At 45.8% G+C, this 26079-nt stretch overlaps 3 protein-coding genes across 37 annotated transcripts in view; 2 read left to right on the forward strand and 1 right to left on the reverse strand.

Moving 5' to 3' along the window:
* Positions 1-10525, forward strand: part of SORBS1 (sorbin and SH3 domain containing 1) — a 77362-nt gene extending 66837 nt beyond the window's left edge. For 17 of the 31 annotated variants that reach the window (XM_061358670.1, XM_061358671.1, XM_061358694.1 and 14 more), the window contains 3 exons: positions 7442-7500; positions 8717-8829; positions 9636-10525. In XM_061358670.1, coding sequence (XP_061214654.1) covers positions 7442-7500; positions 8717-8829; positions 9636-9703 — 240 coding nt within the window. In that variant the 3' untranslated portion in view covers positions 9704-10525. Of the gene's footprint in view, positions 1-1273; positions 1391-6640; positions 6701-7309; positions 7501-8716; positions 8830-9635 lie in introns of all 31 variants that reach the window. The other 14 variants (XM_061358660.1, XM_061358663.1, XM_061358661.1 and 11 more) reach the window with 3 other exon arrangements.
* The window catches only part of TLL2 (tolloid like 2), a 508271-nt gene that overhangs the window by 227826 nt on the left and 254366 nt on the right, over positions 1-26079 (reverse strand). The window lies entirely within an intron of this gene.
* PDLIM1 (PDZ and LIM domain 1) overlaps positions 13927-26079 on the forward strand; it is a 42910-nt gene continuing 30757 nt past the window's right edge. For 2 of the 5 annotated variants that reach the window (XR_009726295.1, XM_061358649.1), the window contains exons 1-2: positions 13927-14115; positions 25672-25823. Coding sequence is in view for 4 of the 5 variants with exons in the window: in XM_061358649.1 (XP_061214633.1) it covers positions 14020-14115; positions 25672-25823 (248 nt within the window). In the remaining variant the exon portion in view is untranslated. The remainder of the gene's footprint in view (positions 14116-25671; positions 25824-26079) is intronic. The other 3 variants (XM_061358647.1, XM_061358650.1, XM_061358648.1) reach the window with 3 other exon arrangements.

Genomic DNA, 26079 nt, shown 5'->3' on the forward strand with positions numbered 1-26079 from the left:
AGGTTTGTGCTGCTCTGCTGGCCAGGCAGAGCCAGTGATTGCCACACATAATTTTGATGTTCCTAAAAACTTCTTCCAGGGTTTACCGGTGGTGTTCACTGGGTAGTAGATCAAAAAGTTTTAGAAGAGGGCTCAGGAGCAGTGTAGTGAAAATTATTTTAGAATAGGTAATAACAAAGGACTGACTCAACTGGTCACCTCTAATGAGGTGATTGTCCCAGATAGTGGCTGTTACCAGATGTGTCAGATGAAAGTATCACACAGGCCTCATGCACATATACCTATATTCCACTGTGTGGAATACAAGCAATTCCTTGCTATTCAGGGATTTTTCCAGTGCATAATGGATCATCTTTGTTTATAGGATTTATTTGTTCCTCCTAAAGCCAAGGACTAAAAGCCTTGTAAATGTCAACCTGGCTCCTAGCATCACAAAGGCTGTCCCTTGATGATCCCAGAGTCTGTGGTTCAGTGAACCTCACTCTTGAGATATATGTGACTCAGTCAGGGAGCTTGACTGTTGTCTATACATTGAGTGGAACTTACTGCTTTTGTGTCTCCAAAATGATGTGAAAGGATCTAGCCATAAATAAGAATTAGAACTAATGATACTTTTCCCTAAGAGTTCTTAGTTACATAAAGCTGTATGTTACAATGAAAGGGAAGATAGGGTAACCCTGCAGTAGCTTCTACAATAAATCTCTAAACCTTTGTCTTGATGTAGATCTGCCCTAGTTTGCAGCTCTCAGTTGACTTGGGGTCCACTGTGGACAACAGAGCCCAAATACATGACAGCATCCCCCATGCTATGTTGTGTAAGAGTGGAAGTTTGGAGAGCTCAAAATCACAGCATTATAAATACCATCTGGAATGCACTGTGATAAGCCACTATGACATACACCATCTAGCAAACATTAAATAGTGAAGAACTAAGATTTCTAAGATGACACATTTCACACTGGGAAATCATATGAAGAATTGCTTGATTTCTGCTTGAGTCAACCAGAGGTGCATCAAAAGCTGTATAATGACTGTGCTGTTTACCACCTGGACATACTTCTAGTACTATTTTTTACAGACATAAGCTGCATGTTTAAAGCAGAATGAGGTGGTCAGCTCAGATGAACTAGCTGAAAACTGCACTTGCCTTTGCATGAAGTTATGTTTGCTGTGTGTGCATCAGATTTACTGCATAGTAGATGCTCTTATCACTAGCAGTGATAGTGATAAGAGACTATGTGCGAAGCTGACCAACTTTTCTTTTCTTCAAAAGACTGCAGACTCAAAAGCATTCTCTTCATCTGCTCCTCTCCCTTCCTCTGCCCTCTCTTCCTCTACTGTCACAACACAGCCACCTCCCAGACTTACATGCAGAGTCAATAAGCCACAGGTAATCATCTTTGCTGATTACTCTTCCATTATTTAGAGATGTTTCCATGCCATTGTTTTGTCATGTGCTTGTTTAGCCATTCATTCACAGGTGAGATATTTATCCTATCATTTAATTCAGAATTTTTGTTGGCTTTTTTTTTTTATAATTTTAAATGACTTCCAGGCTGTGCAGAAGGGCAGGTATGCCCAAACTCTTCAGCTGGTGCAGATCCACATAGCTCAAAGTCTAGGTTTCTGCCAGTTTGTACCAGCTGAGGATCTCGTTTTCTGTTCCTCCAAAGGATTAACCCAGGGCTCACCTAGTTCTGACCTTGAATTCCTACAGCTTGATTGCATTATAAGGCAGTACTGGTGGTCTTGTTAACAGGAATGATGTAGTGTGAGATACTTTGGTTCAGGTTTTGTTTAACCACATCAGATCAAAATTCAAGGTTTGAGCATTTTGGACCTAGGGGTAAGGCATACACAATTTGCTATCCATAACGTCAGGGACCTGTGCTAGCCTTCTTAAGTAGGATCCAGAGGTTCTCAGCTCTATTGCTGACAGATACAAACGCCTTTAAGGAGGGGTGCAGTTGGGTCTGTACAGCACAACCAACTCAGCAACCCCCTTGTCTCAATCAGGACTCTGTGGCTGAGCTGTTCAAGATCCGGGCATAACCAGTGCTCGCAGCTGCTGGTGGCTCATCAGTCCTTCCAGGCAGCTTCCACAAGATGGCAATATTTGAAACGGAAAGCTCAGCAGAAACTGGACTGAGTTTGTAGTGATGGGTGTTTGGGAAGCAATCTGGTTTGTTCTGTGAACCAGGCAGGCTGCTCATGCAGGATGAGTGTCAGAAGTAGCTGCCAATGTTACTTATTTTCTTTAGCAGTTTATGAGACCGAGATACAGCTTGAACCCTGAAATTTCCCTGTTACTTGCTCATTTCCCTCTGATTGTGAGCTTGCACAACTTTTTACTGAACAGCCACCTCCTGCTTCCATTTTAGTTTCAATGTCTGAGTCCAACAGGATACATATTCTGCCTCATGTTAAAAATACATAGAAATTTTCTCTGTTGGCCTTTCTCCTGACTTGTGATGGCCTGGTCCTGCTCGTGCTTGCGCTGGACGTGTGTGATTTAAAGCAGCAGGAGCAAAAAGCTGCTTTTGGGGAAAAACATTTCTCCCGAGTGCTGACTAGCACACGGTTTATTTTGGGTGTTGCACCTGGTTGTAATAGGACCCTGTGGCCTTTCTTTGAAGTCAAAGTCAAGACAAAATTTATATTTTATATGCATTGACAATCAGAGCATTGTCAGTGTCGAATTAAAACTCTGTCTGACATTACCAGTAGTCTTAGCTTCTTTTCCCTCTCTTGGCCTACAGTTGTTTAGGGAGCAGGAGCACTATTTATGTGTACAAATGACCTCTAATTACCTGTGTGTCCCATGCAGAGGCTGATGACTTCAGCAAAACTATGGGTAATATGTTGGAGGCCTTTACAAAAATCTGTATCTTTTCATTGGTTTTAATCAAATGAGAAAATTGCCTGGTAGACATGAAAATGAGACATTACATTTGGGTTTTGTTTCCAGTGCTGTCCATCCTTGGTGTCTGAGATATTTTACTATTTTAAAGTTTAGTTTTATAATTTTATTTCTCATTATAGAGAACCTTCCCAGTTATAAAAGTCTGACCCAGGGGTTTTTTTGCAGGCTTAAGACTTCTTTGGTACAGGGCTGGTGGAAAGAATGTGGTTTTGCCTATTCCATTTATTGATAGTATAAATTGCAATGGCTTTTACCTATTCTGAAGTTGTTGCATTTTATTTTTACTGTCCATACTAAAAAGAAAAAATAAATACCCCTCAGCATGTGAAAGATACATCAAGTATAACTTCCAGATAATTTGTTTGAATATTCCAGTAAAACATAAATATTAAGCAGTAATGCAATGTATCATGGAATTTCTAATTTAACCCCTGTTGTATTCTGAGGTCCTGTTAGCACAGTGTGACAGTCAGCAGTGGTAAGCAGTGGTGCTATCAAGTGTGTAAGCAGCAGGAGTGGCTGGACGAGGGTCCCTGTATCACCTGACAGTGTGAGGAGTGTCAGGGAGGCTGCCTGCTCTTTTGCACTTGTAGAAAACCACTGTGGCAGAGTGTTAATTTAATCTGCCTGTGGTAGAGAGGGAGAGCATATGAGGAGGGTGCTCAGACCCCATCTTCCCCAACACAGACTAGCTATGCTTTCTTAGCATGTCTATTACATAGTTAGCAACATCTCCAGATAAGCTTTTATATCCCCCAGTGGTTTTCTGCTGCTGCAGAGGTTCAGCACGGTGGTATTTCTACCCAGCATGTTTACTGTCCAAGCCAGCGCTGCACAACCTGCAGCAGGCATTGTCTCCTGCTCCCCATGGGAGACGCATCTTAGTGTTTCAGCTTCTGATCCAGAGGCTGAGGGGGAGTCTACCTTCTGATAGCCTTCAGGCTGCTCTGCACTTCAGGTTTCTCAGGGTCCTTTGTGAGAGCTCTTTGTCCAGCTTTTCCCTAATGTTCACCAGAGCTGGGGCTTTGGTGTGTCCAGAAGTTTTTCTTTTTTCCTTTCAGCTGGGCTGGGGACTCTTCCCTGCTCATGGTTCTCCATTCACGTGTGGGAGCATCACTGCTGATGTGTGCCCTTCTTGGAGGGGCTACCAATTTGTCTGTATATCTGTCTTGTCTGTCTGTCTGTTCTGCTTAGCTTTCTTTTTGCTTATGTAGTCCTCTAATTCCCACCAGAAAGGGATGGAAGAATACAGGTAAACAAGAGCTGCAATGGATAGACACAGTGATGACACTCGACTTCACTAGGATCAGGGAGAATACTACTGAATTAGCACCGTCATCTTTCTCCCTAATGGTTAAAACCTGTCTCAGGGCTTTGCTAGGCTATTAATTATCTTAGAATATTTTTCTGGTATTGTTACATATTTGTGGTACTCTTTAGATCCATCCTCAGACTCCATATAAGGTGGAAGTAGTGGCCAGCTGTGCTTCAGGACTGATTATACCACATATTTGTATAGTGTGCACGCTAAAGGAGACATACACGCTTCAGCACCTGCTTAAGTTTATTCACTTAGTTTTACAAAGCACATAGTGTGACTGATGGGTAGGAATTGAGGTGTCCTCAGGGATTTTGAATACTTGATCACTTTTAGTGCCCTCAGTTTACCTCCAGCAGCAGCAGCAGGGCTGGCTTATTGTTTTGGGGAAACCTCTTGTGGTTTTGCTTTGGAGCTGTGCCCCACACTTGCTGATTCCTTGGCCACTTCTGGCACATAGAGCCATCACTGTAGGTAGTACACGGGCTTTCTGAACCCATGTTTGAAGAGCATTCAGAGGTAGTATCAGATTTTTTCAGCTTTCAGATAACAGACTTACTTCATAGTTATTAATGCTTTTTGCAGGAAAAGCTGGTCAGGGAGGTCACAAGTAATCAATGGGAAAGGGACCATAGAATCTTAGGAGCTCATGGAGCAGTTCGAGCAGACAATTTATTAGCATGGAGTAGAGAAGCACTTTCTTGAATTAAAAAAATAAATCACAACTGCCTCTCAGCTCAGCCTGGAAATTGGTTTTCCCAGCTGCTTGCCCACCTGCATTAGCTCTGATCTCATCTGATTTGATCCACTGTATCTGGTTGCTTTCCACAATATTAATTTTAAATTTCTAATTATTTGATTTCCCTTTCAGGACTGATGATAGAGAGGCAGGAATGACTTCCAGAAATCCTGTGACGATTTCAGGCTCCAGGAATCTGCTTTGAATGCAGATTCCACTGCAATTAGTTCATCCAACTGACATTTAATGTTCTCTCTATAGGAATATGTATGGTAACAGAGCATTGTTTTGTAGGGCAGTGATCCCAGATTCCTGCACCAGGCAGTGCAGCTGATTATGAAGGAGTTACTATTGGGTTGGGTTGGCCTGGAGTGGGTCACAGTCCTCAAGAAAAGAGAGTTTGTTTTAATGCAGTGATGGGCACAGCTCCAGAGGTGTAAGATGTGGTTCAGAGGAGCTTTGAGAATGGGAATTGGACAGGGCTGAGCTCATCACCCTGTACTTCTCCAAACTCTTTTACCATGCTTAGACTGAAGGCGTCACAAACATCTTGATCTTCTGCTTCTGCTCTGTCTCGGAATGCTGTGAGAAAGCAAACCTGTTACTGAAGGACACTGTTAAAGTGAATAAAAAGGAGGGAAAGTGTAAAATTTGAGGTTGTTAGAATTTGGGTTTAAAATTGTATTGAATGATCACAGAGGTTGGCAGTGCTCTATATCTTACACAATCCACTTTGGGAAGCAGTCCTGCAGTTAGTCCAAGTAACCCTACACTAGTTCAGACGTCCCGTTTACTCACAGCATGCCCCTTGCCTTCAGTAGGTGTTTGAATATACAAAAAGCATGCAAAACCAGGGTCTGGATACATGTGCAACTTTCTCGGTGACCTTTCCCTTCCCCATAAAACCTCCAGCCTCAAACACCTTGATTTTCCTTGCTGTGCCCTTGGATATACGAGTCCTTGTGAAAAGTTGTGACTGGGGAGAGAGGCTGGGTAGAGGTCAGAAGCTTCACAGATGGTGGTGTTTGGAGCTGGGGTTTCCACTCAGGGTCTCCTCTGACCTGAAGCTCTCCCTCTGTGTGAATTAACAGAGCAGCTCAGATCCTCTCTTTGTACAAGCTAGAGTGATTTTTGATGGGGCTGCATGGCACTGTGCCTTCTAAAGACCTGAGCTGATCTTTTTTTTAAGAAGCAAAAGAGTTACTCTTCTCTCCTGTGTCAAAGTCATTGAGGACTTTTTGTAAAGACAGCAGTAGATTCCTTCCAGCATGCTTTTGGCTTTTAAAGTTTGATGCTTTCAAGTATGTGCTTCTGTCCTTGTGGGTTTTCCCCCTTCATAGGAAGGCAGTATGACACCATGTACCATTTCTGGTTGTAGCAGTGTCCATAATCTTCCACTCCAGTTCCCTGCACTGAACTTCTGTCTTGCTGTCACCTTTCTCTTTGTAGCATTGTGTGCTGCAGTGCAGTTGCATTACTGTAGCCTCAATGTCTCTTGTGTAAAAGACAGACATTGCTGTCCAAGAAGTGTGGTGTTGGGGTGGGGAGGGGAAGAATTGTTTGTTTTCTTTTGTCTGCTCTCCATTTACATTTTTTTAATTCTGACCAATATATCATCTGCTAAAATGTCTTCCTTATCATTTGCTTGGTGATCACACAGCCTTCCCACCATTCATTGAGAGCTGGACCAGATCTCACAGAGTCTGAAAAGAGCTATGTGGTAAGGCCACTGTTTAAATCAGATGTGTAGTCCTAGACTCTCCTCACCCAGACAGTAGAGATAAAATGCCAGCACTGTTTTTAGCTACAAAGTAGGTACCTATTTATCTATTTGCATATATTGTTTTCTTTGCAACAGTAAAAGGGAACTTATCAATTAGGAAAACTGTCAATGCGAAGTTGGGCTAATTGTGCTGCCAGTCCCTGGGTATAAGTTAAATGAAGCAAAATGCATGAATGGAGCGGCCTGCCCTGCATTCTTGAACTGACTTCATAGCATTTGTATTGGTGCCACTGCATAACTAATTGCAACCTCATATGCTGCTGCTTTTAAAAGTGTATGTATATGTATTTGTTACAAATCTTCAAACTAAATGCCAAATTCTTCTGTATCTTGCCTATTTTTCCATGCTTACACCTGGATCCCTTCTGCACTCCACTACCTGGATAATTACCTGGATCTACAACTCTCTTTTTTTTTTTTTCCTTTTACTGGACTTATGTGCTGCATCTGGAATGTCCCATCTCTTCTTGTCTATATTTTCCCCTCCCTCCCCCCTGTTGACTGTCCTTTGGGTGTTCTTGGATGTCAATGCTGCTCACCACACAGGAAGCTGTTTGCAATGAGATCATAAACATTGCAGAAAAGTCTGTTCATTACTGCAGTACTATTGCTCAGCCTCTTGACTCTCGCCACAAGGTGACCTCTAATGATCATAAACCATCTCTCATCATTTCTCAGCAACCTCAAGCACAGCAGCAAGGAACCAGCCCTGACAGAAGTCAAACACCACGAGACATGTAAGTCCTTTTGGCTCCCGTCTCTTCCAAGAGCCTTATATCTGATTGGTGGTGAAAACGGGGAGCTGTGAAAGCTTCAGCATTTCAGGAGTTACATTAGAATTATGGGAAAGTGTCAGCTTTTCTTTATAGAAAAAAAATAGCCATGTATCATCATAATGAGTAGCTTGAATCTGGGACCTTGTGTCTGTATAGCACCTGAAAAAGTGACCTCATGATCCAAGAATGGGTCTCCTTTTGGGCACTTGGCTCATGCTGGTCATGGAGATTATCTCAGTGTCTTTGTATTTTGAACCTGGAGTTCAAATTAATATCCACTGGCTACATCATGCTCGTATGGCATGGGTCAGTGTATTCACCCCTGTTCTTAGCTTCTCCCAGTACAGTGAGCAGTTCAGCACTGATGCCACTTGGTCTTTTGTTGGCCAGTTCTACAGATAAATTGGTGCTAGGTGATTTGAGAGACCAAGCCTGAGATTTTCAAAGCTGTCTGGTAGATTTAAACCTGGAGCAGCCATTAAGCTAGGTGCAGGTTTTCGCTGATGATTTTGGGAATAGTAGCCTGCACTATGTGCTGGGGACTGAAGTTCCTGGGCACTTTGCTTCGCTTTGCCCTGCTCCTTTATGCAGAATGGGAAGTTTCACATCAGCTGTTTTCACTCACCACAGACAGGGGATCCAAGCCTCCCCAGATTTGCCCAAAGATTGTTGCCACTCCATAAAGCTCCTTTCTAACAAATACAGAGTGCCTCTGGTGCAAGTGGTATCTCAGGGCAGAATTCAACCTTGGATTTTGTAGGCACTGTACCTCCTCTGCCATGAGCCTGGGCAAGGGAAGAGATGTCTCACTTAGCCCAGGAATGAGTGTATCCAGGTTTTGGCTTGTATTCAGTAGCGTGTCTGCACTCGTACATTCTGTAGGTGCTACATGCTAGGAAGACTCCAATTATTACAGTCTATGGAGACCGCTACATGGCAAAAAGGAAGTAGAAGCTCTCTGCATATCCCACACAATGGAGGCGTGACACTTTTTACTGCCATGGCCTTGTGACAACAGCCAATTTAATGCACTTGGCTTCCACTTCTCAAATGGAAAACACAGGTCTAGATTGCATTGAACAAAATATAGTAGGAATTAGAAAGGAGAAGGGAGATGTCTCCTGAAGGGATGTGAGGGAAATCCAATGACTAACATGCAGTATCTTTCTGGATTTAGAGTTAGCTACCAAGCCCTCTACAGCTACACTCCTCAGAATGATGATGAGCTGGAACTGAGGGATGGTGACATCGTTGATGTCATGGAGAAATGTGACGATGGCTGGTTTGTGGGTGAGTGTGATACTTTCTGTCAGCAGAGCTTTTTGAGATGCAGATGAGCAGTTTTGCAGAGTGTCTGCAAGTTACTTTCATTTGTGGGGTCAAAACAGTGAACTTGACTTTTTTCACGATTTCTCATCTTTTCCCACCAAAACCATTAAATTTGGGGTTCAGGGAGGTGGAGCTTTGTTTTCCTTGCTATGGCTCTAGTTTTAACTTTTACCTTTTCTTAATTTCCCCATTCCCCTCTTCCTCCTGATCCTTTCTGCTCTCCCAGATAGCAGAGCAACAGAGGGAACCAAGGAAAAATGGATTTCTGTAGCTTTTCCAAAGCTGAGGTAGCTGTGGCAAGTTACCACAAGTGGCAAGTAGGGGACAAAGGAAACATATGGATGGGAATTGTAGTCCCTGAAAATTCAGCCTCAACTGTAGCTGTACATTTAGCAAAATCTATCCCTTTACCTGCGAAGAATGCAAGTCTGGACAATGTTCTTCATCTCAACACTGCAAATCTAAGCTTGTTCTCTCTTCTTAAGGGATATTAGCTCATTTACACTGATAGGAGTTTGGCTCCTATCCTATGGGTCCAGGAGCTTTCACCAGCACCTTACTAAGTGTTACAAGGGAAGACAAAGATGACTAGTAGTAGAACTAGTTGTGAGCTTGTCTTTACTGAAAGGCTCTTTGAGAAGGATTCCTATTTAACTTTAGAAATAAATGCCTGCAGGCAGGAGAGGCTGCCATCTCTACCTTACCTCTAAGCCTCCTGTGCATGGCTCCATCTTACCCTGGCTTCCTTGTGTTTTATTTTGTGACAGGTACATCCAGGAGAACAAGGCAATTTGGCACCTTCCCAGGCAACTATGTGAAGCTTCTGTACCTGTAAAATAAGAGTAATCCCACCATGACAATGATGGGGTTGTTTTCCAGATGGCATTTTTAAACAGTGAAGAAACAGACAATTTATGAATGTAATAGAGAAGAGACAAGACGTGTTAGGAGGACGTGGTTACGTGGTACAGTACTGAGTTGAATGTGTAACCCTGCTTCAGTGGATTCAGGGTGTGATTTGTTTGCTGAAAAAGAGACAGTTTCTAGTTTACAGTGCTGCCTTTGTGTATTCCTCTTCCCTCCCAGCAAGAGTTTTGATGATAATCTTAATTTGTATGGCGTACTTACCTCTGAGAAGGCTTCAGGGAAGCACATGGTATATATAGGTTTTGTTTGTGTGTTGAGATAGGATAATGCTTTGGGGCAGTGTGCACCCTTGCAGCTGCTCCCTTTCACTGGGAAGGTTCAGGGAGGCCAGGCTCTCTGCCCAGTTTCTGCCTCCCTGAAGACTCACTTTGCACAGCCTTCGACTTCCATAGAAAAACCTTCCTTCATGACATGCATCTTAAGACCCAGCAGAGGCAGAGGACAACTGATGTGGTTAAACTGCAGAGCTCTATGTGGAAAAGGAGTTTGGCACTCATGGTTTAATCTGTTTAACCTGTGCAGGTTAAATGCACGTAATGCAAACGTGAAAATCACAAACTCTTTAATATAACCTTATCTCTGCAGGGTTTTTTTCTTTTGTGCAGGTGGTGTGTGTGTGAGTGTGCATCAAAACGAACCGAGTCCTGGTTTTTAAAGAGAAATCAGCCTGTCTTTGACATTTATCTGCACAAAGAATAGAACCAATAAACAGAACATCCATGAGAGCAAATCCTGTTTGAGTGCTATGGCCATTCACTTTCTTTTTCTTCCTTGCCCTGTTGTTGTTCCTAAAGGATCACACACTTTTTGAAGTATACTCTTGGGGATGAAGACTGCTTCTTTCCCAGCATTGAATCTTAGAAGCTCTGATATATCTGAGCAACATATCACTGAGGGTGCCTTTTTTTTTCCTTTTTGGTCAGTGTCGATGGTAGGTCTCAAACAAATACATGCATTTTGGCATACAAAATTCTAATCAATTTGGAAAGCTGTTTCCAGCAGTTACTACCAGTTACATAGATGCACGTTTCCATGAGGGGGGAAACTGTGGCATGCCTGTAAATCCACTCTTTTGATAGACAATTTGTTATTAAGAAACAGCATAAACAAAACCAGTTCTATCAGACTCTGCTTCCTGCAGTTACCATACAAATAGCAAAGGGTTAAATTGCTATTTTGTCATAAGCCGTATTTAATAATATAAAATGCCTATTTTTATGCTGATGCTTTTATACAGATTTATTAAGAGTAACTACAACTAACTGTTAGCACGACTTGCAATGTTTTGATAAACTAGCCATGCTCCTGGGTTTGAAATCAAGTAGGCTTGTCTTCCGCCTAGCTCAGCGGAAGAGAAGACTCATTGTCTCAGAAGTTTGACTGTAAATATGTATATTTAACTTTGTACAGACAATGTACTTACCTTGTATAGAAAAAATAATTTAAACACATTGAGAGAAGGGAGGGGGAAAAAAAGGCAGTTGTGAAAGGTCAGGATATTTTTTCCACTTTTATTTAAATGATGGAATTCTGTGTATGTTCACATAAAGAGTTTTAGCACAAAATATCCATTATGAAAGGTTTTCAGGTATGACACAAAGCACCACTGTTTCTTTTCAGCAGGAGATACCTTTAATCCTGCATCTTATTTATGGGTTTGTTTTTCTGCTTTGGGTTTGCTCTCCAGTTATTTGCAGCAATATTTAGGTCTGTTGCTAAGATTGGATAAGACCAAATTAATCTCTCCAGCAAAGTAACATGATGATACTGACTGTATATAACATACTCATTTAAAGGTTTATTTTTTGTTCTTGCTCTTGCCATTTTAAGTTACACACACACACACACACACACACACACGTACAAACTGCAACTTATTTTTGTGCTGATTTTTTTGTTTCTTATTGCAGTGGATTACTCTTTGACAATTAATAAATGGAATTATTGAATTACTATTGTGTACCTTGTATGAATTATTAAATAAAGTCTATTCCCACTGTTCCTGTAGCAGTGCGCTTCTGTATGAGTGCCCCTCCTTGGCTGTGTCCATATAAGCAGCAAGTGTCTGCTATGGACTTTCTGAGTGTCCTGCACCTGAGGATCCTGCTTATGACTTGTTGACCAGTTCTCCCTCCTGAGCTGTAGGCAGGCCATGACTTTTTCCTCAAAGAAACCAAGGTGTAAAAGCAGAGAAAAAGCTGTTTTGCACCCAGATCTCACTGTAACATGGGGTCAGGGTGCAGCTGCTGTGGTGTGCATGCGGAGCTGGGAGCTCAGGAGCGTGCCCAAGTCCACCAGTTTACAGAGGCTCTTTGTGACTCTCTTTTAAGATGAGAAGACCACACAGGTTAAGTAGGGCAAGAAACCCCAAATGCCAACCTCTGTGGGAAGGGGTGTTGATTGACACTGGGTTTACACAGGCATTTTTAACCCTAACCTGGGTCGAAAGCCGTAAGATGCTGACTTCTGCAGTAGCTGCGTTCTGACCAGGCAGGTAGGGCTGCAGCACTAACTCAAGGGGTTTGTGTAAGGTTTGTGGTGAACACACCATGTCTTCTATCTGTGGAGCAGCAGAGCTAACTGGGGCTTTCTGGGTGTGCCTTGTAGAGGAACAGTCCCTGCAGGAGCAGAGCAAGGGAAGGCTGGAGCTGAGCTGCCTTGGGGGAGCCCACTGGGGCTCAGTAACTCACAGGTACCACCAAATTGCACCTTGCACCTCCACAAATCTGCCTAATGCAATCTGCCTATGTGGGGCTGTGCTGACCCCAAAGGCTGGTCTTTCACTTCTTGAGGCCTCCACCTCAGCCTGAGCCAAAATTGGGCAACAAACTCTGTGATGGCTGATGGGGTGACCAGGCAGACACATACAACACGTCGTGGCTGCAGTCACAGTGATTTTGGGAAACTTTAGCAAGCCAACCCTAAACCTGAACTAACAGAGTAGCAAAAGCCTCAAGCTGTTTTCCACTTCCCCAGAAAGCACACAGACACAAGCCCACTTTTCTGTTTTGCAGGTTACCTTATATGCTGCAAAAGGGCAGCCTGATCACTGCTTTGCTGCACTGTCTATCCTAATATACTGGGTCACAGGGAAGAAGAGGACCCAGTGGCATGTCACAGCCCTCTGGTAATCCCTCACACCTGGGAGGGAAGGAGCTCTTGGTGTTACTTTCTTCACTGCCAGGAGATGTGTAATTATGTGGTAAAAGAACTGCTGCTCTCTGATAGAAATGAGATTAACAGTCTGAATGCAGGTACCCTGGAAGGAAATAACCCATGAAACAACAAGTGAATGCAGGAAAAAAGGAGGAAGCCAAGAAAGGGGATTGCAGAGGCAAGGGTGTGCCTTGTGGTCATTTGTGGCCATGTCTCATAATGCCAGCACTTAGTGACCCACCTCAGCCACATTTGCTGACTGCTCCATGCTCTCCCACTGTGCCTGAGTCCCAGCTTCAGCAGCCGCTTTGTGCTACGGGTTGCTACTGTTCTGCTCACTGATGTGCGTTTATCAAATATGCAGCAGTGCTTACACTCAAGTTGTAAATGCCAGCACCGTTGCTGTAAACAACATCTCAGATTGGTGGGGGCTTAACATGCAACTGGAACAAGTATTTTTCCCAAATCATAGCTAAGGAGGTTGGCTGGAAAAAAACTCCTATAAGGGAATTCCTTTGTTGGTGGTACCACTCTAAGGGGCTAGAAATAAGCACTGATGGACTTGAACCCTTCCCAGGCTCCGCCCCTACCCATCAGCTCCCAGCTGGGAAACTGCACACAATGCTGCTTATTTCCATCGCTCCCATTAGGTTTCAGAGTTAACACCGCGCCAAGCTACCGCAGGCCGGTCCGCCTTTGCACGAGAAGCGCCGCACCGGGGCAGTCTTGCATGCGGTTTCCCACCGGCGGCCTGCTCGGCTCTCAGCTGGGAGGCGACGGAGTGGAATGGGCCGAGACGGGGCGTGAGGCGCTCCCAGCTCCCGACGACCGAAATTCTCGCCCTCCCACCGCGGCTCGGCCCCGCAAACCTCCCCAGGGCTTCGCCTTGGAGCGCGACGGGCCAGCGGTATCCGGGGAGCACTGCCCCGGGGCGGGCCCGGCAGCCTGGTGGCGGCGGAGCCCGGGAGTCCTGGGGAGGGTCTGGGGCGGGCCGGGGGCGGGCCGTGCCGGGCCGTGCCGGTGCAGGCGGCGGGGCTGCTGGGCGTCCTGCGAGGTGCAGTCGCGCACATGGGGACACACCGCATCGTGCTCTCGGGCCCCGGGCCCTGGGGCTTCCGCCTGGTGGGCGGCCGGGACTTCGAGCAGCCCCTCGCCATCTCCCGGGTAGGGCTCGGCGGCGGCCCGGGGGAGCGGGCGGTGCTGGGGGCCGGGGAAGTCGCTGGGACCGGGTCTGCGCGGCGGCGGCTCCGGGGAAGGCTGGGGCTGACTGGTGGCACAGGGGCAGGGTTGGTGGCACAGGGGCACGGGGGGATCTTCTCTTTTTCTTCCCCCCGTTTATTTATCTGGCATGTATAGAGAAAGTAGTGTCCCACGCAGCCCTTTGACCTGTCTTTGACCAGAGCCTTTGCTTCTTATCGTTCGTCCATAGCAAACCCCTTACTGCAGGCAGAGAATGCTCTCTGCTCCCACCAGCCTGTAATTTGGGTTTTGCAGCCCATGCTGTGGGAAGCAGTCACGCTGAGGTGGTGTTAGTGCTCGCCTGTGTTGGCTTGCCATGTATAGGTAAAAGAAAAGCCTTTGTTTACAGAAGCCATATTAACGTACCTTAAGTGCTGCAGCCTGTTTCTGTTCTAAGTACTTCTTACCCACTTAAAGAAAAATTAGTTATGAAATGACAGTAAAGTTCCACATGCAAACAGTTTTAGTGGTGTAACTTAATGCGCCGTGCTGGGCTCCAGTGTTTGCCCATGTAACGTCAGGGATTGGTTCAGAGGGCCTGGCTTTGCTGTCCACGTACCCCCTGCACCCAGACATCCCCGTGCAGGTGCTGCCGCCTGCATGGCTGCTGCTGGCTGGGAGCTGGGCCCTGCCCTGAGCTGCTCGCTGCACACCTGCAACAACCAAAGGTGTACATGCCCATTGCTTCCTGTGTGTCGGCAGTGCACCCCAAACTCCCTGTCCCTCTGTGGCTTTCGATGGGGTGGGCTGCTCGGTGTCTTGCTGGGGCTGGCTGCAGGCCCGCCCCCCCCCCGGGGGAAGGACTTGCTCTGATTTCATGATTTCCAGCAATTCCTCTGCAAACCGCAGGCATCCGATGAGCTGCTGGCGGCCCTGGGCTCTGGCTCTGCCACCACCTTTATGTGGCTTTAGGGTCTTCAGGCGAGGAAGGGCCATGGGAAGTGGGACATACAAGAACTTGAACCTCTGTGAACTGCACTTCAGGAAGGCCAGGATGGTGAAACTTGTGAATTGTTCTAAATATCTCCTGCCCCTTGGTCTCATGCAGTGGGGTGCTGCTGCCTGAATGACCCCAGGTGCCGTGGGGAAGGCTGCTGGCTTCAGGAAGGGCAGAGCTGGGAGTGCTGTCAGACTCACAGAGGGGGGGAAGTTATTAGTTTTCCGTGTAACCTCTTTCAATCACAGTTATAATGCCTCATTCTTCTAAAGCATTTTTTTGCCATGAAAGCAGCTTTAGTGTAGGGGAAGTGATATTTACTTCACTGTTATGGTAATTGTTGCCGTTTCCCTCCAGCAAAAGGCTCTGAGGAAGAAAAATGGCTGAAGTCCTACCTCACTGCTCTTACCTCTTCTGCTCAGTCACCTTTGTCAGCACTTATGGGCACATACCAAGAGACACAGATCAGCAAAGCAGCAAAAATAACCACCTTATGGGAAATTGTGACCCTGGAGACTAAAATGTAATAAAATATCCTCTCTGGTGGTGATGACGTAAATGCTGACAATTGGCAGCGCTTATCATGGCTTTCTCTGGTGGCCCCTCTGACATGTTTAATTTCCCCTCCAAGACTTCAAGCCATTAATCTTTCCTGTGCCTCGCTCCTAAGGTTCCTGGGTTTGTGCCCTTGGCTCAGGAACAAAGGTCTCGGAGATTCCTCCTTCACCATGTAAAAAATCCCCAAACTGTACCAAGATCTGGTAAAGTTTTGGTTCGTAAATTTTAGAGTCTGATCCTCCTTGTGTGATGATTTTACGGGGCTATAACTTAATTTTTCTTCTTCCTTATTGCATTTTATACCTGTGCTCTGACCAAAGAGCTTTTTGGGCATGGAGCCCTCCTCTCCTTGTAGGTGTGCGCTCACAGCCCAGAAAGCCAACCGTATCCTGGGCTGCATCAAAAGGAGTGTGACCAGCAGGTCGAAGGAGGTGATCCTGCCCCTCTACTCTGCTCTCATGAGGCCTCACTGGGGGTATTGCGAGCAGTTCCAGTGTCCTCAACATAAAAAGGTCATGGAACTGTTGGAACAAGTCCAGAGGAGGCCATGAGGATGATCAGGGGACTGGAGCACCTCCCATAGGAAGATCAGCTGAGAAAGTTGGGGCTGTTCATCCTGGAGAAGAGAAGGCTGTGTGGAGACCTCATAGCAGCCTTCCAGTATCTGAAGGGGGCCTATAAGGATGCTGGGGAGGGACTCTTCATTAGGGACTGTAGTGATAGGACAAAGGGTAATGGGTTCAAACTTAAACAGGGGAAGTTTAGGTAGGATATAAGGAGGAAGTTCTTTACTGTAAGGGTGATAAGGCACTGGAATGGGTTGCCCAGGGAAGTGGTAAATGCTCCATCCTTGTCAGTTTTAAAGGCCAGGTTGGACAGAGCCTTGGGAAATGTGGTCTAGTGTAAGGCATCCCTGCCCATGGATATTGGAACTAGATGATCTTAAGGTTCTTTCCAACCCTAACCATTCTGTGATTCTATGGTGGATAAGCTTTGTCAGCAAGCTCTGGCTGTAGGATTGGCATCTGCCAAGGGTTATGAGGGCTTTGGTCCCACTAAGCTGTGAGATAGGGGCTACCTGAAGAGAATGAGAGGGTGGGGAAGCTGTAGTCTGTGATGAGAGCATTGCCCACAGAGCAGGGAGGATGTGGCTGTCTCTCCCAGCACTGTTATATGTTTACTGCAGCATGTAGGTTGTAGGCCCGTGATACAGATGTGCTCATGGGGAGTACTGTTAGGAGCAGTACACAGGGCTGGGCTGCCTACCCTGTGCCAGGCATATATACAACCATATATCCCTGGCCACTGCCAGCTGGGAGCACAGCAATTCAGGTGTGCTACGTGGGGGACAAGTACCCTCCCGCGTGGCCAGTGGAGCCTGGCTATGCCTCATCCAGGCTGCCCATCCCAGCGATGCACTGATAGGGTCACCCTGCTGTTCCAGGTGTGTGCTCGCATGGTAGCATGCCAGGAGAGAGACATCCATCCAGTCATGGGCCTGAATTGGGTGTTTTGCAGCTCTCTTTGAATGAAGATGTCAGAATTCAGCCTATGTTGCCTACCAGGAGCTCAGATTTGGCTTCTGGCCGTGTTATCCTTGCAGTGGGCTTGTCTTGGTATTTATGGCCCTCATTAGCATTGTACCTCAGCTCCTTCATAATGGCTTTTGGCTTCTCAAGCTCCCCTCTCACATGACGTGTTTCATGAGATGAGATGCTGATGAAGTGGAGCTGGCTAAAAAGCAGCGCAGCTGATAGACTCCCATCCCCCTCCATCCTCAGGTAACATGAGCTTTTTCCTGTTTGGTTGCCTTTAATTTTGATAAACATTGGCAATTTCTCTTTCCAGTTGCACATATACATGGAACTGTCCAATAAACCCTGTTCTTGAGATGATTTATGTGGTTTGTGGTAGTGATGTGTTGATCTTGAATATCTGACCCAAAATAAAGGCACAGGGGAGTTTTGCTCTATGTTTTGTCATTTAAAAACCTCCCAGCTTAATTAAGGAGGGGTGACTGTCAGAGTCTGTGGAACTGAACATTTTGTATTGAAACTGAGCATTTTCCCAATGAAAAAGTGGTTTCAGGACAGCCCAGTTTTGCAAATGGCAAAAGATGAAATCTCAGTATTATGCTTGCTGCTGAGTTCAACCACAGTAATGTGAATTCATCCCTGCTTAGTCTGATGCTTTATCTATTCATGGTCTTTTAAAATTTCAGGATTTCTAGCAATTACAGAATCAGAAGATAATTGGGCATTTTTTTGGTGTTTGGTATTTTTAAGCATGGTCCTCTGAACCAGCTTTGTAAACTTAAAATCTGATTTAGTGAAATCACTGGATGTGATGGTCTGAAATCAAGCACAGGACTGAATCCCATGGTATGAAAAGACATTAGGTTTTACTTTGGTACCGGCTGACATCCTTACCCCTCTCTCAGCTGAGCAAAGACATCCTGGAGCTACCAGTGAAAGGAAGCTCCAGTGGTACGAGACAGCCTGCTAATGGGTGTCTCTTGTGGGGGCTCAGTGGGGTGACCATGGCAGTGGGTGGGTGGAGACTGAGCTCCATCTGAACCCTGCCAGTGCTCAGCTCTGTGGCACAAGTGTCTGCTTTGGGAGCTGGGCTGCAGCCTCTTTCCCACATAGAAAGAAAGGAAAATAACCTGCAGCCATGTTTTGATACGTGGGGAGTGCTGGGGCTGATCGGGGAGGCCTCTGCATCCAGACGGGTGCTGGAATGCCTCCCCCTCTGCAAAAGAAACATGGGGCGTGGTGGATGTGATAGGACTCAGGATTGGGCTGGCTTTCCTCCTCAGCATGGGGAGCATTGGCTGGTCCCCATTGTGCATGCCTATGGCTGCTGCACAGCCCAGCTTTCTTGCCTATAACAGCAGATATTGGCATTACGCTTGGCTCTTGTTCTGAGGCTGGCTGGGCAGAGGGAGCCGGCTGGGGAAAACTGCTGGGGTTTATGGGAAGGTGAAAGTGGCTTTATGTTTCCTGCACTGATGTTTGCTCTTGCACTGCTGCTCTCAGCTGCCAGGCTGGACAGGGGCTGTGGCAGCACCCGCCCTGCTGGGCCGTGCTGTGCTGCATTGCTCAGGGTGTCTGGCACAGCTGCTCCATAACTAGACAGTTGATCAGTGCCTGTCAAGTACTGGTCATTAAGGTCACTGGCCAAGAGCTTCTGGCCCCCAGAAGAATCTGGGTTGATGTTTAGAGCCCAACATGATGCCTTGTGCCCTTGATGCTGGAGGGAGTCCTGCCTGGTGTCTGACTGTGTGGGGTATGGAGAGCAGAGGTTCACATCGCAGTAATGCTCCTATAGACTTCAAAGCCAACACGAACCCTGGCAGCTTCCCGGGCAGTTGCTGAGGCTGGACAAGCTTGTGCTTCAAAGATACAAATGGCTCCCTGTCTCCCTGGCTGCTGGGGTTTGGCTGAGATGAAATCATCCTGAATTGTAGCAAGGGAAAGTAGCAGAATTTTCTGTCTGTAAAGAGAGCACTTTGGGACACAGGACAGGCGTGACCTTTCCCAGCCCTGTTTCATGAGTCTGGGGGCAGTTTTATCTTTAGAAAAACGTTTAAAAGAATTAGGATATTAGTAAAACACCTTCTATCAGAGTTACATGCAGCATCAGTACCCTTGCCTCAGTAGGAGCCAGAAGTGGACTTTCTGCAGTTCACCTTTTCAGACCAATTTGCCACCATTATGCGGCAACTTGATACTGTCAGACTCTGGAGTACTCATTTCTCTGTACCTCTTCTTTTGAGTCAAACCCAAGTTCTTTTGGGAATGGCAACCCACATTGACAAGTTTTCCAAAGAACATAGAGAACTCCACTTTGAGAGCTCCAATTTGGCTAGCTCTGGAACAGACAGGCAGAGCTTTAAGTCTCAGGACTGAAGTTGATAAAGGTAAACATTGGACTTACTGGCAGAAAGAGACTCCTTTTTGTTCTTTTATCTGCTTATTCCTAGTTGTCAAGTTACAGATGGTTGCAAGCTTCTTGGCACCTTTCACCCTCAAAACTCACTTTGTCCAGCAAGAGATGTATTTGGCTTGGAAAATGCTTTGTATTTGAAGGGTGCAACATCAAAATAGCAGCAGCAATTGGAATTTTTTTGTATGGGTTTTTTTCCCTCAGTAGTATAAACAGGGAAATTAAAGGAGGCCTTAACTACATAAATAATTGATGTTGTTCTGGACAGTGACACAGTATCTTAGATGGTTGCTGATTACTGGACATGTTGTTTGTTTAGAGGATGAAATAAACCATCAGGAAGGCTCAGCTGATGAGCAGCTCCGTGTAATGTCTGTGAGGTCTTGCAAGAAATCTTTAATTTATTTTTCTTTTTAATGTAGGGCATGTTGCAGAACAAGCTGTGAGGCTGCTCTGCAACTCCTTGACCACCACTTGAGCCTCTGTCTCAGCAAATAATCTCACATATGTCCTTTTACACCACCTTCCTGAGGTCAGCCCTCTCTGTGCTGTGCCTAATGCCTTCCACTTTCTGTGTTAATAATGCCCATCTGGCTGTCAGGAATAGGCAGGACATGAAGCAGGCAGGAAGGTGAGGGAAAGCTGGGCTATCACAGAGGGTCTTGTTGTAGTGGAAGCCTAGACCCTGCTGGTGTGGGCTGATGCTCAGGGGTTTCACCAGCTAAGGGCTTATCCGCTTTCCCCTTCTTTCCTTGTAATGGTGTGGTGTGGGCTACGGCAGTGTCAGACTGTAATGGTGCAGAGAATGGGAGCAGCTTGGGAGGAAAATCTCCCAGAGCCGGTTGTAAGGAACCGGCTTGTCATTCCCCCTCCCCTAAAAACAAGGGGTGGGGAACGTGCTTGCCTGAATTTTCTCATAGCCTCTGATCTCTGCTGACCCAGCTGCATGCTTTTGCTGGGAGAACTTGTGGCTGCTTAGCATAATACTCCAGTGCTGAGGACATTACTCATGGTAAAAGAGCAGTGTGTGTGGGTTGGGAGGATTAAGCTGCATGTCAGAGTTGTCTAGTTGTCACTGGTGGCCTCAGAAGTATGTTGCTGCATGTCTGTTCTGTCCCACGAAGACACAGCTGGGTTTTCCTTGCAAGCTCAGAGAGGTGCTGTTTCTCAGGATCTTTGTCTTGGCTGATGTTAATTTTCTCATTCTTATCTCTTCACCACTTCTTGCTATGTGTGTCTAGGTGTGGAGTGACGGGTGGTGCCGGAGGCTGTAGGGTCTGTGCGAAACTGAAGGGCTGATGAAGTGAGCAAGCAGTGTGCCTGAATCCACAGGGAGAGAATGCCAGAAAGTATTGAATGAATTTTAGACCCACCCATCTGTGTTGACTCACATGGAGTTGTGTTATGCTGCTTTTCATAGAAATGTTTCCCACCCTTTCTCCTTTTCATTTGCTGTGGGCAGCAGCTTCCCTTAATATATCCACTGCTGCCTCAGATCCTTGCCTACGTAAGAAAAAAAAGCACTGTATATCCCCGTCCAGGGACTGCAAATCTTGTTAGGTAGCATGTATGGAAGTAATTGCATTGAATGTAAAATATATTTGTGTTCATCTAGCTCTGGGTCAGATAGGAGTTTTATAAAGAGGGCCTGGGAGCTGGGTAAGCAGCCAAATATATCTCCACTCCTCCAAATATATCCCTCCACTAAAGCAAAGTATTTCCTTTTCTATTGTAAATGCACTTGCCCAAAGACTAGCTGAAAACTTGATATGTCATAGCAGAGTCTTTCATTTGCTGCTTGGCTGCCAGTGCAAGGGGATGCTAGCCAACAAACCACCTAGTAGACAGAAATGTGAACTTTGTAAAGTCCCTGTGATGTTGGCAAGGTGGAGCCCACAGTGTATGTGCAGGGAAAGTGAGGGGAACGAATCATTTTCTACTCACTTCATAATTACAGAGCTTTATATATCTGTATCAATCTGTGTGTGTGTGCACATGTACACAAAGCTTCACTTTGTAGTATTAGAAGGTAACGTCTGTTTTTCTTCTATCCATACCAACCCTGAATCTATGGGTCCGCTTGGGAAAAAAAACCAGCTTTCAAGCCTATAGCTGGTTTAAACTGTAATGTACCACACTGAGCTCTGCATGAGTGTGGAGTGCGCAATCAAGCCTACGGATTATAGACATTATTTGTTTTTCCGACATGCTGGCAAAAGTGTCTGACGTGGTACCAGGGACCTAGCTTGATACGTCTGGTTATAAGTATCTAGATTCGTGGTAGCCCAGATTTCTTACACAAGAGACATCAGTCAAATGGCATCACCACAGGCAGACTCTGGTGACCTCTAGGACCTATTTTGGATACAGTATGAAGCAGTGTTGTTCAGCCTGTCTCAGCATTGTGTGTTCAACAGTGAAGTGACCTAATGGCAAAGTGTTACACAATTCCCTGGCAGCAGGCACCACAAGGTAGAACACAGCTCCTTTCCAAAGGAAGTCCTTGGGCATGATGTTACAAGGTGTGCAGAGCTTTATTCACAGATAGTATCCCTGGAGCTGGGGGCTCCTGGGGCCCTGTGATGCTGCCCATATCTGCTCTGCCAGATGCTGCTTGACCAGTGGGGGAAGCCAGTCAGGAAGCTCTTTTGAAGGAGACCAGAGACTTTGCCTTTGCATGAGACTTAACTTGTACAGAGTTGTGTTTGCAGGTTTTGTTCCTCGCAGTGTCTTTCATCCCTCCTTGCCTTCCCATGCAGCAGTGCAGCTCTGTCTGCTCAAAGGAGAGAGGCTGGTGCAAAGCTTTAAGTCATCTGAGAGGGGAGCAGGACCAAAGCTGTTTCAGACAGTGCAACATTCACTTGGATGCCTGTGAGCCTGAAAGCTTTTGCTCATTTTTGGAGTCCTTTTGGTTGGGTTGTGTAAGATGGCTGGTAGCTGTCAGTACTCTGAGTGCCTCTGCCTTCCCTCCCGGGCCGTACGCCTGCCCTTGCTGCTCACCATGGTCAGGGAGAGATGGGACAAAAATAAAAGCAGGAAAAGGTCTTCCCAGCGGCAGCTCTCTGCTCTTCACTTAGTAACAGAAATGTTTTTTCTTTCCTGGCCTAACTGGTAGGTGAGCAGATCTCAAAAGAGCGTTGACAGCACTGAGATAAGCCCAGACCTTACTGCAAGGGGGGAAGGGAATGTTATTAGTAGCTATAAATCATCCTAAAAGGATGGGGGATGGGTTCCCTGCAGTACCATGCCCTTGTGCAGACATGTTTGCTCAGAGTAATCCTGGCAGGCAGTATGAGCTGGATGTTGTAGGGGAGCAGTCTGTGGATGGTTGCATTTTAGGGCAAGTTATTTCCAGAACTGAAGAAACTGGATTTTAAAGCATGTTTCCTTTTGGCAAATTCACTTATCTTTTTCATTACTGTGCATCATTGTAGCTTCCCCTCAGGGGAGAGGTTTGTATGGTACCTGAGTGGATGTAATCACCCTTGTGCTACCAGTGGCTTTTATCTGATGAAGAGGAGCACTCACATTTCAAATTCTTCTGAAGTGGTCACAGAAGGGGAATGTGACACTACAAGCACTGGCTTGAGGTATTACTGTGAATGCCACTCGCTCATCCCTGTTGCTCTTGGGAATTTCTTCAGGAGGCTTCAGTGTTTAGTACCCCTGACTGGTCTGGCTCAGCTGCTCCTTGTGGTACAGGATCATTTCTAGCACCCTGACACATTGTGTAGACCTGGTGGTCTTTAAATGCAAGCTATATGGCCGAGCCTCCAGCAGTGCTTCAGCGGCAATGTTAATACACACTTACTCTTCACCCTTTGGCAGTCTTGTTTGATCAAAAATGAATCACAGTGATAGTGTGCTGAGCTCAGTGCTCCTCACAGGGGTGAGTAACGTGCTGCTCTCCCTCCTTCGGTAGTAGAGGAAGTAAAGGCACCAAGAAACCAAGTGACTTGGTTAAGGTCAAGTGACCCACAATGCATCTCCTGCAGGCTCCCTCTGGTGTAGAGATGTCTTTAGGGACCTGTCTCATGGTTTCTAAAATGACAGCTTCCAAATCCAGTGTGAATATGGGTGACTTCCAGTGCTCAAGATTTCTTCATGGCTTCTAGCTGTCCCTGTCACAAGGTTTACATGAAGGGGTTCTCAAAGCAATGCATCCGGTGGAGCAGCAGCAAGCTACACTCAGTGGTCTTAGTAGGTCACCAGTCAGCTGCAGGATGCAGCTTGGGAGATGGTGATCTTCACATTTAAAGCAGATTTTCTGTATCCATCTGGTGGCTTGTCTGTTCATTTCATGTCACTTTGTATTCTGCTTTGAAGCATTGAAAGTGGTGAGCAGGTATTTGGTTGACCTATCTGATGGTCTTTGGGTAAATATTGAGCACCTTGGCTAACCTGGGACATCTGTATCCTTACCATTTCCATAAAATACTATCTTAGTGGAGTGGTGCAATAAAGAAAAGCAGTTTATGATCTTCCCTCTGGTTAGGGAAAATTTCCCAGTACAGCTGTGAGGTGATGTGCTGAACAGCCTCAGTTTTGGCCCAGGGAAAGCAGTGATTGCAGCTAATGTGTGTCACCTCCAGGACATGAAGGTTTCCCTAGGGGCAATGATTTGCCATCCAATCCCACATTAGGAATCTCTAAATCTTGTGAACAATGTTTATTTATGTATGACAGCTCTGCTGGGTTTGCTCAGCTGCTTTCCAGCATGCTGAAACCTAGCATGAATGCATAGAATGAATGCCAGTTGCAACAGATTCATAAACGAGGTATGCCTCAGCTGCAAGGCATGTTTTAATCTGTATTTGTGTCTGAGATTAGCCCACCCTTCTAATTTCCTCTGCCTGTTAAATAATTGATGAGAGCCCACAGTAATCATCATGCTTCTTCCACAAAATCATTAAAACTGCACCAAATCTTATGTTGTGTTTGCAAAGCCACAAACAAACATGACATTCTTCACCCTCTGCCTAGGCAATAATTTAGTCTCAAAGAGGTCTTGGTTGTTAAGAGGACACCCCTTTAAAAGAAGTAGGAAAAAAATGAATTAGCCAGTTGGTTGATTTGCTTGAAAATGCCAAGTTTCAGCTGGGACCTTCGTTTTCATGAGGAGTATCATAATGATGGCATTCCTGCTTAGTGTCTTCTGCTTGGGATCTCTGAGGTTACGCTGAGCTCCTTCCTATCAGTGATTTCTCAGGTACAGCACAGCACCTCTTTAGCAGTGCAGTGGTGTAAGTGGGAAGCCAAGCACCCCATATGCAGAGGAAAGGGAGATGCAATATGACAGAATGTGTCAAGCTAAGCTGTGGTCAGCCTGGCAGGCTGCAGATGATGCTTCTTTTTCAGAAAGTATCTTCAGGTTGTGGTTTAAAGATGAAGTTACTGATGGCTTTCTCCCTTCCAGTCTACTTATTAGATAAAGCACTGCTTTGGGATTGATCTCACTGAAGTCAGTGAGTGTTGCACCTGTTACTGGCAAAACCAGTTCATTACAGCTAAAGGAGTGATCCAAAATCTTGACCCCAAATGTTTCTCCCAAGGACAGAAACAAATGAGATCATGATGCAGATGGAGGTGTTTGTGACTGTCATTGATTATATTGCAATGACTCTGATCCTCTTTTTTGTCACTTCCATTCTTAGAGACTCCAACTTCCTAGCTGTCCTCAGCACCTTCTGTTCAAGGAGAGCACTTCTCTGTCCAGCAAAAAACAGTTGCTTTCTGTACAATCTCACTCTCTAGCACAAAGAAAATTGCCTTAAGTGAAAACATAATTTTTGTTATTTACTTGCTGTCCCCCCCTCAGACTGTGGGTGCCAAAACAGGATCCTGCCCCCAATACTGAGAACTATCTGAGGGACTCAGAGAGGTTTCTGCTGAGAATTTACTTCCATGAATTTCCACCTCTTTGCTTCCAGGTGCCAGTGAGAGAAACCCTGAGTGCTCCAACTGCCTGGGGCTTTTTCCAATGTTTCTATGGAAGGTTCTCCATTGAAAGTCAAATCACTCTTTTTGTTTTCTCTTAGGTGACTCCAGGTAGCAAAGCTGCAGTAGCCAACTTGTGCATAGGAGACCAGATCATAGCTATTGATGGAGTTAACACAGATAACATGACACACCTTGAGGCACAGAACAAAATCAAAGGTTGCACAGATGAACTAACTCTGACGGTCAGCAGGTACATCACTGGGCGAGGCGGGGTGGGAAGAGGGAGGGAGGGAGGGATTTGGGGTGGGCAGTACCTGTGTTTTGGGTTGACAAAAGACCTCTGGCTGGTTTGTTTAATTTGACCTCTTAGTGCTTTCTGTGGTCAGGCACTGTATAGCAACTCCATTTCAGTCTTTAATCCTAATGCAGCTTGCATTTGCTGCACTTTGACCTTATGAAAACAGTTTTCCCACTGAGAAATTCCCTGATAATTTGTGGCAGGGTCT

Source organism: Neopsephotus bourkii, unplaced genomic scaffold (genome assembly GCF_033783945.1).
Source record: "Neopsephotus bourkii isolate Nb327-2 ecotype Australia unplaced genomic scaffold, CSIRO-AGI_Nbou_v1 NB_951, whole genome shotgun sequence".
NCBI classification, from domain to species: Eukaryota; Metazoa; Chordata; class Aves; order Psittaciformes; family Psittacidae; genus Neopsephotus; species Neopsephotus bourkii.